The 16,707-nt window shown below is 35.6% G+C and overlaps 1 protein-coding gene across 1 annotated transcript in view; it reads left to right on the top strand.

Annotated features, from left to right (window-relative positions):
* The window catches only part of LOC150101479 (uncharacterized), a 599,391-nt gene that overhangs the window by 81,039 nt on the left and 501,645 nt on the right, over positions 1 to 16,707 (top strand). Inside the window, exon 5 of the mRNA XM_090400199.1 lies at positions 13,803 to 13,995. Coding sequence (XP_090256325.1) covers positions 13,803 to 13,995 — 193 coding nt within the window. The remainder of the gene's footprint in view (positions 1 to 13,802; positions 13,996 to 16,707) is intronic.

Here is a 16,707-nt window from a genome sequence, read left to right as displayed (position 1 = left end):
TACATTTATATTTCTTTAACATTTCCAAGAGCAATGGACAAAAAAAAACACATGTACCATTTTTGATGATGATAATATAGAACTAGATCTTAAACAGCTTGAAGAATCTTTAAATGATCGCTTGCCCAAGTGTCTATATATCCACCTTCTAAAGTCTGCACTAGGGCAATACATTCACTTGTAAATGCCAGCAAATGTATTCCCATAAGCTCTCTGGTCAAATTTTGCGTTTTGAAATAACGCTGGATTTTATATCCACTTGATTTATATAATTTTGCATTGCCAAACTGAAGCTTTTTTGCTCTTTATTTTAGTAAATATGCATAAGAATATCCATTCACCATAACAGTGCAGTAATTGTCAATCTAGAGCTTCAAAAAAGATCAAACACTCACACATGATAAGAGAGGGAAAGAATGACCAAACTGGTTGTTAGAAGATATTGTAGCTGGATTAAACTGGCTGAAGGAAGCAAATGGCAATGGAATGGAGAGATACACTAGTAGCAGCAGAGGATGGTAAAACATCTGCTGGGAAGGTGAGTATCAGGACTGGTAACAACCGCAGTAAACTGCAGGGCTGACCAAAGAGTAGGCATTACATTGTGTGAACAAGTAATGCCTACTCAGTGGCAACCACATTCACTTTATGCAGCTACATAATTGGATATGATAATAACATATGATAGTGTAAATTTGTTTCTATTCTTTAGATGCATCATATTTCTTTAGATGCAGAATACATTTAATGCATGTTGTGCACAACATGCATTAAATGTATTCTGCATAAATGAATGGCACACATTGTTTCTTGTATATTACCTCTCATGTGATCTTTCCCCTCCCTCTTTCCCAAGAAGAAATTGTAATTGATGGTAATAGACTGTTAGCATTTTATTCATCTATTATTAGGGACAATGAACACATGGAGTTAGGTTATCATTAGCATTTGCTATTTATAGAAAGAGATTTTTTCACTTGTTAAAAGTTAAATTAAACTTGCCAAGAAATTATATTCTTGTTTAATTCTTTATCCAAGTGTAAGCACACAAGTTGCACATGAAGTATCTTCACAATTAGGCTATTTGTATATGAAGGCTAGTGACTTTATTTGCCTTAGCATCCCATAACACAAAGTACACATCTTTTCGAATATGTATCATGCCATACATTATGAGAAGGGCCACTAGACTGATTTTAAGATACTAAGGTATCTTAAAACCAGTCTGGTGATGGTTTTAAGATTCATTATAAGCTACTAAGACAATTACTTGAAGTCCTCATATTTATGAATTTAGGGACACAAAACACGTGTTGAAAAGATTATTTTACTGATTAATAATAAAATAATAACTTTGCGTTTCGACCCCTGTATTGAGGTCATCTTCAGAAGGATACACGTGTATAAGAACAAGCTACATGCTGTTGCACTCTATAAAAGTAAATTATATTTACATTGTTAACTAATCTTTTTTCTTAGCCTACCCTCTAGTGATAAAAAAAAAAAAAAATAAATAAAATAAAATAAAAACTACAATAAACTCTGCTAAAGTCCTCACGTACTAGGATTCTTCTAGAATTATTCAGTTTATAATGTTATATTACGATTATCTTCTGGATTTGTACAGTACAGGTTGCTATTGAATGTTCAGGAGGAAAAAAACAACAAAAACACTTCAAGTCTTCTTGTATTGAGATTTTTTTTCTTTGTGGTTGCTATGAAGGTTGTAGATGGGTCCTCCACATTCTTGGAATTGTTAGACCATCATTTTTATTCAGATTTGGATCATGTTTGAGCATTTCACATGCTTCCTTGAATTTCTGCTCAAACCAGGTTTTGGTGCAGTGTAGGGACTTGGTACCTTTCCAGTCAAGTCTGTGATATGTTTGGAGTGCGTGGTCAGAAAGGCCGGTTTTTCCAAAATGGAGGTATTTTATGTGACGTTTGTGTTCATCCTTTCTGATTGGGATGGTTCACCCTGTTTCCCCTATGTATGGTATGTTACATGTGCAATCTATTTTGTAAACCCCTGGGTGGGCTAATTGTGGCAGGGGATCCTTGGAGGAACTGAGTAGGTGTCTTAATTTTGTCGGGGGTTTAAAGGTGGTTTGATGCACTAGATACATTCCTTAGCCACCTGAACAAACAACACAAACGCATCCAATTCACCATTGAAATTGAAAAAAAAACAACTCTTCCATTCCTAGACACACTTGTCACACGTCTTCCTTCAGGCTGTCTCTCCTTCTCAGTTTACTGCAAACCTACATACACAGGCTAGTACATACACAAAACTTCTTATCACCACCCAACACAAAAACTAGGGGTCATAAACACCCTTAAAGACAGAGCTCAATCCATTTGTTCAAATGAACATGCTCGTAACCATGAATATGAGACCATCAAACATACCTTTATAAAAAATGGATACAGTATAAAAACCATTCACAAGATCCTCCACAAAGATACCACTAATAACATAAAAGATTTCAAGAATGCTATTGCTATACCATATGTTAGAGGCATTTCAGAAAAAATAGACAGAACACTACACAAATCTTCTTCTTCTTCTTCTTCCCGCTTCCTATGCAGGGTCCGCGTGTTACTTTAGATGTGACTTCTTGTTAGTACTACTCCCAACCGACCCGTCGCCTGGTCTGCCGCTGGGGGGATATATTTTTGACTGTAGAGGTGTATGTTCACGGGGCCGGTTTGCCTGTTTTACGGGATGAAAAACGCCAGATAAACTGGCGGAAAAAACCCTACTGACCACGCCCAAGACCGGCTAACTTGGCTATGCCTGAGGAAGATCCTCAAATTCCTCAGGCATAGCCAAGTTAGCCGGTCTTGGGCGTGGTCAGTAGGGTCTGAATAAAAATGATGGTCTAACAATTCCAAGAATGTGGAGAACCCATCTACAACCTTCATAGCAACCACGAAGAAAAAAAATCTCAATACAAGAAGACTTGGTGAAGTGTTTTTTTTTTTTTTTTTTTTTTTTTTCTCCCCCCTCCTGAACATTCAATAGCAGCCTGTACTCTACAAATCCAGAAGATAATCGTAATATAACATTATAAACTGTATAATTCTAGAAGAATCCTAGTACGTGAAGACTTTAGCAGAGTTTATTGTAGTTTTTATTTTATTTATTTTTTATCACCAGAGGACAGGCTAAGAAAAAAGATTAGTTAACAACGTAGATGTAATTTACTTGTATAGAGTGCAACAGCATGTAGCTTGTTCTTATACACATGTATCCTTCTGAAGATGACCTCAATATAGGGGTCGAAACGTAAAGTTATTATTTTATTATTTATCAGTAAAATAATCTTTTCAACATGTGTGTTTTTCTCCTAAATTCATAAATATGAATGCTGATCACCGTGTAACCTTAAAAGAAAAAAAAAATTACTTGAAGTCATTCGCCTTTTTATGCAAGCAGCCTAGTTGAGAAAATAATTCACACACAAACTTTGTTTGCTTACATTTGAATAATGGGTCAAACAATAATATAATTTCTTTGAAAGTTAAATTTAGAATTTTCTAGTTTCTAACCAGTAAGAGTAAATATATTATTTGTGCTTATTTTATTGATAATGAATTACTATCCAGATATGTGGTTATTGCATTGGGATCTACCTCTATATTATTATTAAATGTAATGATATATGTGCTAGCACATTGTACTTTGCTAACATTATGATGAATCTGACTGACTCATACCTTAATTGCAATTGAGCATTACTATTGCTTAATTGCAGGTTGCAATCTGTTAGATACAGGTTGTGAGTGGGCTGTGAAATCAGTTTATCAGGTCATGACCAACATTTTTTTTTTAAATGAAATATAACAGAAAATATCAGAGTGTATTTCATAGATTTTGTAGTTATAACACATGCACTCCATTCAGTGTCACATCATACATTTTCCTTGAAGAGATAACTCACTTGACAGTATACTGTGTCTCTTCTGCGTTGAGTGGACACAGTTTTACAAAGTGTTAAATATCTACAGCATGCTAGTTTGAATGTTTTGATTAAATTTTAATTGTAAAAATAGTATTGTCTTAATGTACCATGTCTGTGGGAGGTTAGTTGTTCATCATGATGCTGGGTCAAATCATTTTCATTTTTGATGTCTCTGATTTACATAAATTGTTGCTACATATGGTACCTACTCTAATTGTGTTCATGTGCTTGGTCAGGATTTTTTTATATTGTAGGTGAGTTAGAAACATTTGAAAAGCATTGCTTTAACTAATAGGATAATAAACTTTCGTTTTATTTTCGTAATTTGGTTTCATCTTTAGCCTTCAATCACCATCGTAGATGAAGTCCAGTAAATGCACACAGATTGGACTTGGTTAAAGTTCTATTCATTAAGATAATGTTTCATAATTCTAGATGATCACAGTAAAATTTAGCTTCCCCCCCCCCCCCCACACATACAAGCAGAGTGAATGCACCACTAGAAAAGTGACATGCTTAGTAAAAAAAAAAGAGAAAGCACCTTATAAAAGGAGATTTGGTAAGTCAAAAGAAAATTCACCCAAACCATTCAAATCAGTCTGTCACTTTTATGCAGTTGAATTCATCTTTCAATCTCAATTTGCACATTAACAATCTGCACTCCTTTCTCTATACACGTTTCCATTAACATTATTAAATGATGTTCATAATCCTTGTTCTCTGCCTCATCTCATCACTGTCATATCTGGGAAACACACTGACCACCTCTCTATCACACTATTTTCTTTTACCTTTTTCTACAACCTCCTGATATCCAGTCTTATGTTCTCTTTGTTCCCAGTCATGTCATTTGTGCCTGCCCACTAACTGTTTTACTTGCTTACTTTTCATATTCAATGTCTCAATTACTGTATTCATTTTACCTCCTGGGAAAACAAAAATGTGGCTTAAAAAATAGTTCCATATCTGGAACATTTTGAAGCCACTTCAAGAACTTTTTCTCTAGAGCAGAGTTTCCAGACTGTGTAAAATAAATAAATAAAAATATAAAATTTGTTTTAAAAAAATCCATAGCCTACCTGCATTCCTGTAGGTTTACAAAAAACTTTTTTTGTAAAGATTTGTTTTGTAAACCTCGACAAAAAAAAGTGTACACACACACACACACACACACATACACACAAATTCTCAGCAGATTCCAAATTATTTGATTAAGAAATGATTTAACCTATTTATTCTCAGGTATTACCAGCATGGGGAAGTTTGTTCATTTGGAATAATATATTTATGGGATGCAAGAAATTAAATTCATTTTTCACTTGCATTTATATTTAGGTATATGCAAAGAGAATTTTATGCATGAAATTGTATTAACTGGTAATTAGTTTACGGAATTAACAACGCATATAAAGTTTATTAATTAAAGGTAACTTTAATGAATAACTTCTATATTTCGGCAATGTCACATTGCCATCTTCAGGAACATAAAGATATGGTATGTGCACTCAGGAACTAACACAAAGCAAATGAGGAAGAAAGCAAGAAACTAATATTGTTCCTAAAGTTATAATGGTGCCCTCTTGCAGGCTAATTTGGTAGTCTTGGCAGTTGGGCTGAAGTTTTCATAATGAAAGTCTCCCAAATTTGGGGCAGTTTCATGCACCCAAATTTGTTGAGGTTAGGAACGTTTTTTAGAGCTGCTGAAGATTCTTTGAATAATCTTTCGTATTTAAACTTGCTGCGATGAATTATTTTTGTTTTCTTCCAACGAATTTTATGGTGGGTATCCAAGGCATGGTCTGCCAGCCCAGAGCGGCTGTGCTGGTGAAACCGGATGTAGTCTTCGTGTTCTGAAATCCTGATATTTGTTGTTCTGCCTGTTTGGCCAAAGTAGGACAATTTGCAGCTGCAAGGGACCTGGTATACACCAGGTAGGTCTAGGGGAAGTGGTTGGTCTTTGGTAGAGCGGATAAGGGATGCCAACTTTTTATATGGTCTGTAACAGGAAGTAAGGTCATATTTTTTGAGGATATTGGTTATTTTCTCAGAGGTGCCCTGGATGTAGGGGATGGTGATAGACTTGGTGTAATCTTTATTGTGGAGGGGGGAGAGGGGGTTGTGGTTTACCAATCTTTATTGTGGAGGGGGGGGGGTTGTGGTTTACACCACGTCTATCACCATCCCCTACATCCAGGGCACCTCTGAGAAAATAACCAATATCCTCAAAAAATATGACCTTACTTCCTGTTACAGACCATATAAAAAGTTGGCATCCCTTATCCGCTCTACCAAAGACCAACCACTTCCCCTAGACCTACCTGGTGTATACCAGGTCCCTTGCAGCTGCAAATTGTCCTACTTTGGCCAAACAGGCAGAACAACAAATATCAAGATTTCAGAACACCAAGACTACATCCGGTTTCACCAGCACAGCCGCTTTGGGCTGGCAGACCATGCCTTGGATACCCACCATAAAATTCGTTGGAAGAAAACAAAAATAATTCATCGCAGCAAGTTTAAATACGAAAGATTATTCGAAGAATCTTCAGCAGCTCTAAAAAATGTTCCTAACCTCAACAAATTTGGGTGCATGAAACTGTCCCAAATTTGGGAGACTTTCATTATGAGAACTTCAGCCGCCCAACTGCCAAGACTACCAAATTAGCCCGCAAGAGGGCACCATTAGGACTTTAGGAACAATATTAGTTTCTTGCGTTCTTCCTCATTTGCTTTGTGTTAGTTCCTGAGTGCACATACCATATCTTTATGTTCCTGAAGATGGCAACGTGACATTGCCGAAATATAGAAGTTATTCATTAAAGTTACCTTTAATTAATATACTTTATATGCGTTGGTAATTCCGTAAACTAATTACCAGTTTTGTCTAACCAACGTATGAGTCTTGCTACTGAAATTGTATTAATGATACTGTTTTTATATATTAAGAGCAAATAATTTTTATAAGCTACCAAATGGAGAATAAAATTGAATAATTTCATCTTCTGATGCAATAGTAAATGTCCTGTGGTAACAGATATGAGCAAACAGTCATCAACTCCTCAGTACTTCTTTAATAATAACAAGCAACTTTTGACAAGCAATGATGTAGCATGATATTTTTTATAATTCCTCATTTCTTGGAATTATACCTTCAAGAAGATATACAGGATGCTGTTGATAGTTCAATATGATTAAGTTATTAAAATCTATAATCTTTCACTCAATTTCAGTGATCATATACTACCTTAGAATATCTATTTACATTTCTACTGAGTTCTTTTACTCTAATATTTTCATTTTAAATTTGTCCGGTCACTGATTCCATCTGTTCTATATTCATTTCTGAATTTTCTCAGAAATGTCTTTCTTTTTTGAAAGCATATATTACTAATACCTTGATCCATATATTAATGCTGGTTTGAAACTATCATGTGCACTGTTATGTTGGTGTTTAGAAAGATTTCTTATTTTCATATAAATATATTCACCTGAATTCCCATTGTATTAGCTTTCCTTATACTATTATCCAGTGCATTTCTATATCTAATCTGTTTTTATTAAATGTTTACTAAAGTAGCTAACATTTATTTTATGCATATCTGAAAATGCAGTTAATGTTTTCTGCTTATTATTGATTTTCATTAGATTTGTTAGTAGTTATTTAATTTGGTCAGAATCTGAAACTACACTGTTTTCACGAGTGGTGACTGATGGACTTGTTTTAGCAGACATTATATTTTGACTTATTATCATCTCGTTACACTAGGAGATTTCTAGAGTAGCAATGGCATGCACTCATCAATTACTACATTTCACACGTTATACAATTCTGGTGCATGTAGCTACTGCCAGATGTTACAGTTGTTCAAGCAAACTATATACTGGGTAATTACCACTGAAACCAAAAAACTAATATGCATGACATAAGATTTACTCCCACATATAGGTCAGCGTGTATGTTTACACTCATGGTTTATCTTCTTACTTTCCTTCATTTTCTGGTACTTATTTTTTGCATACATATTTATAAAACAGATACAATCATACTAACATTGAACACTACTTAGATAATCAATATATATTATTTGCTTCTATAATTTGCTAAAGATAGTTGATCCATACACACACTCACTCGCTTTGCTTTTAAAGAAGTCAGCGGACTTCCCACCCCTCCCCCCACACTCATGGACAAGATGAATCGTGCTATGTAATGTGTCGCATGTGTGTAGTTGGTATAAATTTGAGAACTTCCCAAGTCAGTGCAACTGTGTCCAGGTGAAACTGCTGTGAAAACGGAATCGATGGAGTTTGAAATAGGCCTTGTGATAGGATGCCATGTTGCAGGCTTATTTGTTTGGCAAATTGTTGACAAATTGGGCCACCCCAGGTCAACAATCAATGATACCACACTAAGATGGAAGCAGAGAGTCAACTGCAAGTGCTACCCCACAATGGACAACCCACAGCACTCACCAAACATGACCGTAGACTGCTACAAAGGATAATATGTAAACACTGCCATTTATCAGCGGACACATTGAATGCAGAATTCCAGGCATCGACTGGAATACAATCTGCACAAAAACATTCAGAACCGAGGCTCACAGCATGGGTTTTCATGGTAGGACCCCAATGTGCAAGCCCCACATTACCTGAACCAACATGCAGCATCATCTTTGGTGGTGCAAAGAGAGTGTGTACAGTGGGATGTGGAAGCTTGGAAAGCTGTGTTATGGAGTGACAAATCGCACTGCACCCTTTACTGTGAGCAGACTGATGGGTGTGGTGGATGCCCAGTCAACTTCTTTTACCAGAGTTGCATAACCCCAACTATGAAATTCAGAGGTGGAAGTGTTGATAATATCCTGTTTTTCCTGGTTAGGCTTTGGACTTCTGTTTATGGTGTCACAAACATCACACTGAACTCTGAGAAGTATCTGAACATTCTGGACAATGCAATGCTTCCTACTTTGGGGTATTTCTACAGAAGTAACAATTGTCTCTTTCAGTAAGACAATGCTCCATTTCATAAGGTTGTGATATGTGGAACGAATGCCACCACACTTGACTGGCTTACGCAGAACCCTGATATCAACTCTTTGAACTTGAGCTTCAAGCGAGATCAAGGAACATCTGCTCCACAATGGTCCACGCCTCATTTTACATGCCTACAGGAAGAATGGTCTAAAATTCATATTGATTGCTATTGTATGCGACTGCAGTGTTCTTGTTCAAATTGCAGTCATTAAAGTGAAAGGAGCTCCTGCATATTATTAAGGTGAGTGCCATGGCCATTTGTTCCTCACACTGTGGTGTCCATTCATTTCTTTCTAAGCAGTAAAACATGAACTTTTTGTATAGGCTATGTTCTGGTTTAGCAAAGTGTAGCAAACTCCCTGTTATCTATCTTGTATGTGCCTTGAACTTACAGTTTCAATTAAATATCCTCTCCATCTTCCATCACAATAAATCCAACAAATTAAAATCATGATACAGTCTCTTCATACTTGTAGTGAATCTTCACTGATCCCTTAAGTTTTCTTGACATCAGTTAAAAACCTGGAAAGTAAAATATTAACACTCTAATCTACTAATGGCCTGATCAGAACCTTGAATAACAGCAATATAATGTCTTTTCTTCTAAATATAAGGCTGCTATTAATTAAACCTACTGTCTAGAGCACTGTATCCAAAACTTTCAGTACTTGCATACCCCTTTTAAAATTTTAATAACAATGACATATCCCCCCCCCCTTTAGGCAAAGCATTTTGGGAGAAATAACATTTTCATTCAGACCCAAATAATTACAAAGGTATTTATTTTTTAACATTTGCATTGTAATAAAATTACATACATATGAAGCACTTCTTAATTATTGAATACATTTTTAGTTTTGCAACCAACATACATACAGTAGAAACAAAAATCATGAAATTTAACTTTTCAAAATAAAAAAAAGTTTAACAAGATGAACAAAATTTAAGAGAAAGTTCCGACCTCGTGGATCAAATTATTTAAACTTTTAAAGCAAACATACAAAAACCTCATGATTGGAACACAACTGTGCTATAAAGCAGCTGTGACCCTAATGGAAGTCACTCCAAAATATCCTTTATATTTTTTAATTATTGAAAAATTAATTATACAGTAAACCGACACTTACCTGCAACAATATGAGGATAAAAATATAAAAATTAAATCTATTGTGATTGCTAACATAAATTCTCTGTCAACAAAAATACCCAAATCCTTGTATATTTTGTTTATTTTAAAGCTTGACTATTCAAATTATATCCATTTATTCATTTTGTATCCATTTATCTCTTTCTTTGCATCTATAGACAGACTAATAATTACATGAATTTAGATTTACACAACTTAGTGAAAGGACTGTAGAAAAAAATGTTTAATTATAAAAACTTAATACATCCACATTATGATGATTCTTGGACACACTCTGATCCACAATGAGTCTCTTGACTTTGGAGGTTCAGATGTTAATAACTACTTGCATTCTGCCTAAGAGGCACTATTCAAAAAAGACATTGAAAACTGCTTCCTCAGTTCTGTTTTATTTACTATCGAACACAGATATGCTGTGTATTTCGGTTTATACACTTGAATAGTTTTTAGTGTTTACATGTTCTGTGTAGTACATTCATTACTGGAAAGAGATACAAATGAAAATTATAAAGAAATATGAAGATGGAATAAGCTTAAGAAATAGGGTGTTATCTTGGTCTCACATCATCAACAGTGAATATAACTGAGGAAAAAAAATATTCTAATGTTATTCTGATTCTGATTTTCCCTTTCAGTTGTTTTCAACAGTAGGTGACTCTGTGGGCATTGGCCACAAAGTATTCCTGGTGAGATTTTTACTGGGTAGTTCACCATTGTTTTCCCCAAGCCCCCAATTTTATCCTGACTCAGAACCAGCATATGGCTGGAACGTATTCATGACTGTAATCCATGTGCTTTCACTGGGCTGGTTTGCCTGTTCTGGGGGATGAAAAACTCAAATTTCCAGGTGAAAAAAAAACCCTACCTCTGTATGAGACTGGCTAACTCACCTTTAGTTGAAAGAGACCAGATAAAGGTTCCTCACGTCACTGACAGGAATCGAACCCAGGTCTTTCCAACCAAAGGGCTTTGTCTGTACTGACTGAGCTATGGAGGCTCTAATGTTGTTCATGACATGGAAAAATAATTAATTATAGATGGAAAATCAAATTCAAAGCCATGCTCTATTAAGCTTAATGATGATTCAGACAAAGGCAAAAGTATTTTCAAAGACAAAATCAGAATATATGCTCAGTTTTCAGTGGAATGGGTTGTCATTTCTTTGTGGCAAGTAATGGTTCATTTGCTAAATTTAACTGTTTTAGCTTTCAGTTTATCAAGAACTTTATGAAGAGAAGAAAGAAGTTGCTGTTCAGTCATCTCTTGATAATTTCACAAGAAAGGTTGGAATGGCCAAATTAAACATTTTTTTCCCCCATTTTCTCATGCTCTTTATACTACATTATATAACTTTGTATTAATAATTATATATCAGTGTAATTTATATATCATTGTAATTATATATCAGTGTGAGCATCCTGTGATAGCCTCTGTAACTCAGTTGGTATCGACAAAGCCCTTTGGTTGGAAAGACTTGGGTTTGAATTCTACAAGGGGATTCTGAAAAGTAAGGTAATGCATTTTTTTTTTTTAATAATGGTGAAAGGGAATGAAATAAAACATACGGACCCATTGATAACGTTTAATAAGACTACCATTCCAGAATAGCACTGCTGTTGCCTCACAGCTAATTTCAGTTGCAAGATGGCAACTAATCTGTGAGTATGGTCCAAAACAGGTGTCTATGAAGTTAGATCATTTTTTTGCAATCAAAAGGGCTTCATCAAGTGACATTCACCATGAACTGGTTGCTGTGTATGGCAAAAATGATATAAAAGAATCGGGTGTGTTTTTGGTGCAATGAATTTAAAGCAGGCCATTGTTGAGATTGAAGATATATTGAGTGGGCAGGCCTTCATTAAACAATGCAGAAAGACAAATTTCGTGCATTAAGGGCATCATTCTTGAATAAGTGAACATGCACTACTTCTCCACGGTTTCCAAATTTATTCATGCACTTCTCCCAATGATAGATCAGCTATTGAAGAAGTCCGTACCCACACCAAATGCCTTCCAGAAAGGTGTTTCTTGAGGGGGACTGAACAAATGGAAGTCGGAATGCACTAATCTGGACTATAGGAGGGGAACGTGGCTGAATTTCCCAATGATTACAGTGCAACCATTCAAGTGATGCGTGTGAAGTAGCATTGTCGTGTACCAAAATCATGTTGCTCATTATTATGAATCCTGGTGGATTCATAATAATGAGCAACATTATTATGAATGAGTTGGATAAACTGAAATGAATTGAAAACTATGAATTGGATAAACTGAAAGCCAACATAAAATGTTGGCTTTCAGTTTATCCAATGTTGCACATTAAAGCTTGCATTGATTGTTCCTCCTGTTGGCAAGAAGTCTACCAACAGCATACCTTGGCAATCCCAGATTGCCATGACTCACTGTTGCCATGATGTTTTGGACAGTGGAAACAGTTTGAATTTTTTGCACACAGGAGATTGTGGATGTTTTCAGGTCATGGATTCTTGTTTGCTCTCCAGGGTAAAGTGATCAACCCTTGTTTCATCTCCTTTGACTAGGCGAGCAAGAAAATCCTGCCTTTGTTGCTGTATTGCAACAGATTACCCAGACACATCTCCATGCTTATTGCTTTGTGCTCCTCTGACAATTGTCGAGGCACCCAGTGGGAGCACACCTTTTGAAACCCAAGGACATAGTGAACAATTTCATAAATAGTGGACTTAAGTTCACCATTTGTGAAATTTTACATAGTTTCACTTGCCAGTATTCAAGAGCAATGCCCTTAAAGTGTGAAATGTCTTCTGCATTGCTCAACGAAGGCCTACTTGCCCAATGTCGATCTCCAATGTCATTATGGCCTGCTTGTTTTTGGTACAAATTCATTGTACCAAAAACACATCTGCTTCTTTAACGTCACTTTTTCACCATACATAGCAACTAGTTCACGGTGAATATCACTTGAAGCCCTTTTCGCTTGCAAAATATGAATAATTTCATGGACACCTGTTTTGGACCCAACTCACGTGGTAACCACCATCTTGCAACTGAAATTAACTGTGAGGCAACAGCAGCACTGCACTGCAGTGGTGGTCTTTTTGAATGTTATTAATTGGTCTATCCGTCCACTGTGTTTTATCTCATTCCTTTTCTCTCACACATTATTAAGAAAAAGTGTTACCCTACTTTTCAGAAACCTCTCGTAAATCATTCCTTCCTCCACTATACTGCATAGCCAACTTAGAATCAAATTATGTATATATGAAATATGCATTAGCAAATGTTTTTATGTTCAGTTCATTCATAGTTATTGCCCTGTTGTCACTGTCAACATGTACACCAACCACCACTATTTTGCTTTTTTTCAGATACACCTCTGTTGTTAATCATCTTAAATATTGTTGCATTCCTCCATCCCCTCTTTTCTGAAACCACTATTGCAGCACTTATTTTTGCTCATTTATTTTGTCTCTTACAATAACTGCAGGTACTCTACTCCATATGGATAGACCTTGCACATACCCAGATGCTCCAGTTATGATATGATAACTGGAGCATCTGGTTAAATATATATGCTATGCTTTTTGTTTTCTTGAAGAATATTTGGTTGACATAATATATTAGTTATTTTAGGACTGTACAAATTATAATATTTTGTGTTACTTTCACAGAATGTTGAAGTGCAGAAGATGTTGGAGAACTATAAGATATTCAATGAACAAGCTGATTTTCTAGGAAAACGTTATCCTGGAATGAAGGATGAGATTCAAAGGAGAGTTGTTTTGTTGAATAATAGGTGGGAAGCTTTAAACTGCTGCATTAATCCTAAGAAATTTCAGCCTTCTGATGACATGATACTCAAAAGTAAGTAACTTATTTTAGACAGGTTATTGATAATTATATAATTAAAATTTTAAATAACTGCTGAGCATTAAAATATTGATGCATTGTCAAGGAATGTAAAATAATTGAAAGCACTTGCTAAAGGGGGCGGGGAATAGTAGAAGTTAAATATCTTAAGACGTTCTTAGAACATGTTTATAGTCCTCGTTCATTAGCACAAGAAATTTTCCTGTGAATATTTCAAAAAACTTACAAAAAAAATCCTTTGTGGCCCTTCCATAAGGCATAGCATTATGCACTTTTGAAAGGAAGGGCGCTTTACATTATGGGATACTAAAGCAATTAATGATGAAGTCATGAATCATCTTTGTTTTGATTACTTATGCTTGGATAAAGGATGAAACAAGAATACAATTTCTTGGCAAGTTAATTTAATTTGTAGCCAAGTGAAAAATCCTATTATAGTATTACATAATTGAGTTTGTTTTTGTTAACTGCCTATGGACAGTTTCCCCTCCAATCAGGAGTCCGGTATTGTGAGATCTTATGTTTGCCTGCTATGGCACTTATAATCTAAATCCATTTAGTGTAAATCAGAGATGCCAAGAAATTATATTCTTGGTTTAATTCTTTATCCAAGTGTCAGCAAACAAAGTTTGCACCTGAAGTAATTTCAGGACTGGGCAACTCGTATATAGAAGATAATGACTTCCTATCCTTTGCCTTAGTATAAACCATAATTCAAAGCACATATCCTTACAGACATGTATAATGCTATGCATTATAGGAAGGGTCGCTACCCAGACCGGTTTCGACCTTTATTGATACTAAGGTAAGTGATGTGAAGTCATTAACTTCTATATATGAGTTGCCCAGTCCTGATATTACTTCAGCCACAAACTTTGTTTACTTACACTTGGATAAAGGATTAAACCAAGAATATAATTTCTTGGTATCTTTAATTTGTAGCATAGCTAAATGGAAAAACTTCCTAAATCCATTTAGATTTAGGTCTTTTTCTGGGTAGCATAGCTAAATGGATAAACTATTTTGTATTTGTAGCATAGCTAAATGGAAAAACTTCCTAAATCCATTTAGGTTTAGGTCTTTTTCTGGGTATTTTTCCTGGCATTATGCCTGTTTACCCTTTCCTCTCCTATTCTGTTTAAGTGACCATACCATCTTCTCTCAAATTCTTGAATGCTAACTAATAGCGTCAAGTTCCCTCCTAATATCTTCATTTTTAATGATCCTGCCATCAATGTCATATTTTCACTCCATCTATTTTTGCTCAAATTCTAACTTTGTTGTCTTTGGTCTTCAATTAACTGATTTATTTCTAACCAAACTCTCAGATCCACAAGTTAAAACTGGCATGAACTCTCTTTTATGTTGCTAGTTTCTGTTTTATGCCATATATATTTATTCAGTTAGTTTCCCACCATACTATCTTTGCTTATTCTTTTGTTTCCATACTTAATTTGTCATATAATGCCTTGATTCTTTATACTAGTGCTAGGAGTATCCAGAATATTGGTGGCACTGATATCATCAGCCTGTCCAAAGATTATTGGTATCTCTGAGATGTGGTTGATGGAAGATAATATACTGACAGGAATAGAAGTTGCAGGGTATAGCATTTTTTGACAGGATAGGAAGCAAAATTGTGGTAGTGGAGTACTGCTTATAAGTGATGACTTATGTCCTCTTGGAGTGGAGGCTTTGGAGGGCAGTGACACTAATGGTTTTGAAAGCATATGTTGTGAGATAGAGCTGGGCAAGACAGGATATTTAGTGGGATGTTGTTACAAGCCAGGGAGCATAGAGGGTGAAGAGCAGGAGATGTTTAGGCAGTTGAGCTTGGTAGATGTAAGAAGAAGAATGATTGTTATGGGAGATTTTAACTACAGTAGTACAAATTGGAAAGAGAAAACTGCATGTAGTAATAAGGCAATGGAATTTCTGGAATTCCTGAGGGACAAATGGCTTAGGCAACATGTAGAAGGAACATGAGGTTCAAGAGCTTTAGATTTGATCATATCAGAAGTGCTGATTATAACTGAGATAGCATCTCTGCCCCCAGATGGAGAGTGACTGTGGTTTTGGCTTGGAAGATGAATATGTGTGCAGGAGTATCAAAGAGAAAGGAATATATGTGTAATTATAAGGCTGGTGATTATAATAATCTTAGATATCAACTTGGGGCAGTTCCATGGTGGGAGGAATTGGAAGGACAAGATATCATCAGTACTTGGGAACTTGTAAAGGAATATTTACCAGCACCAATTGTAAGCTGTATACTGTAAGTGAAGAAGAGAACACAGTTTGGTGTTAAGTGGATGATAAACAATATCAAATGGGTACTGCAGGTAAAAAAGAGGTTATGGAAGTAATATAAGGGGAGGGGTGGAGAGCAGATGCATGAAGAATATAAGACTCACGCCAGGAGAGTGACTAACTAGTATGGTAAGGAAGGCAAAACTGGAATATGAGAAGAGATTGACCCTGAGATCCAAAGAGAATAATAAGGATTTTTGCTATGTGTCTAGTAAGGAGGAGAAATAATTGTGAAAGAATGACTATTGGATAAAAATGGAAACAGAGTGACTGATGCAAAGGACATAGTGGAGTTGTTCAATAAACACTTTCATCCTGGAGAAGTGTAGGTTTTAATACTATAGAGGGATGGGCAGGTTCAAGGTTTAGAAGTGTAAGAAGAGTATTTTAAATACT

Source organism: Typopeltis vanoorti, chromosome 11 (genome assembly GCF_054136105.1).
Source record: "Typopeltis vanoorti isolate ZY-2024b chromosome 11, IOZ_Tvanoo_1.0, whole genome shotgun sequence".
Classification (NCBI taxonomy): Eukaryota; Metazoa; Arthropoda; class Arachnida; order Uropygi; family Thelyphonidae; genus Typopeltis; species Typopeltis vanoorti.
This window is presented reverse-complemented; position numbering and strand designations above follow the sequence as displayed.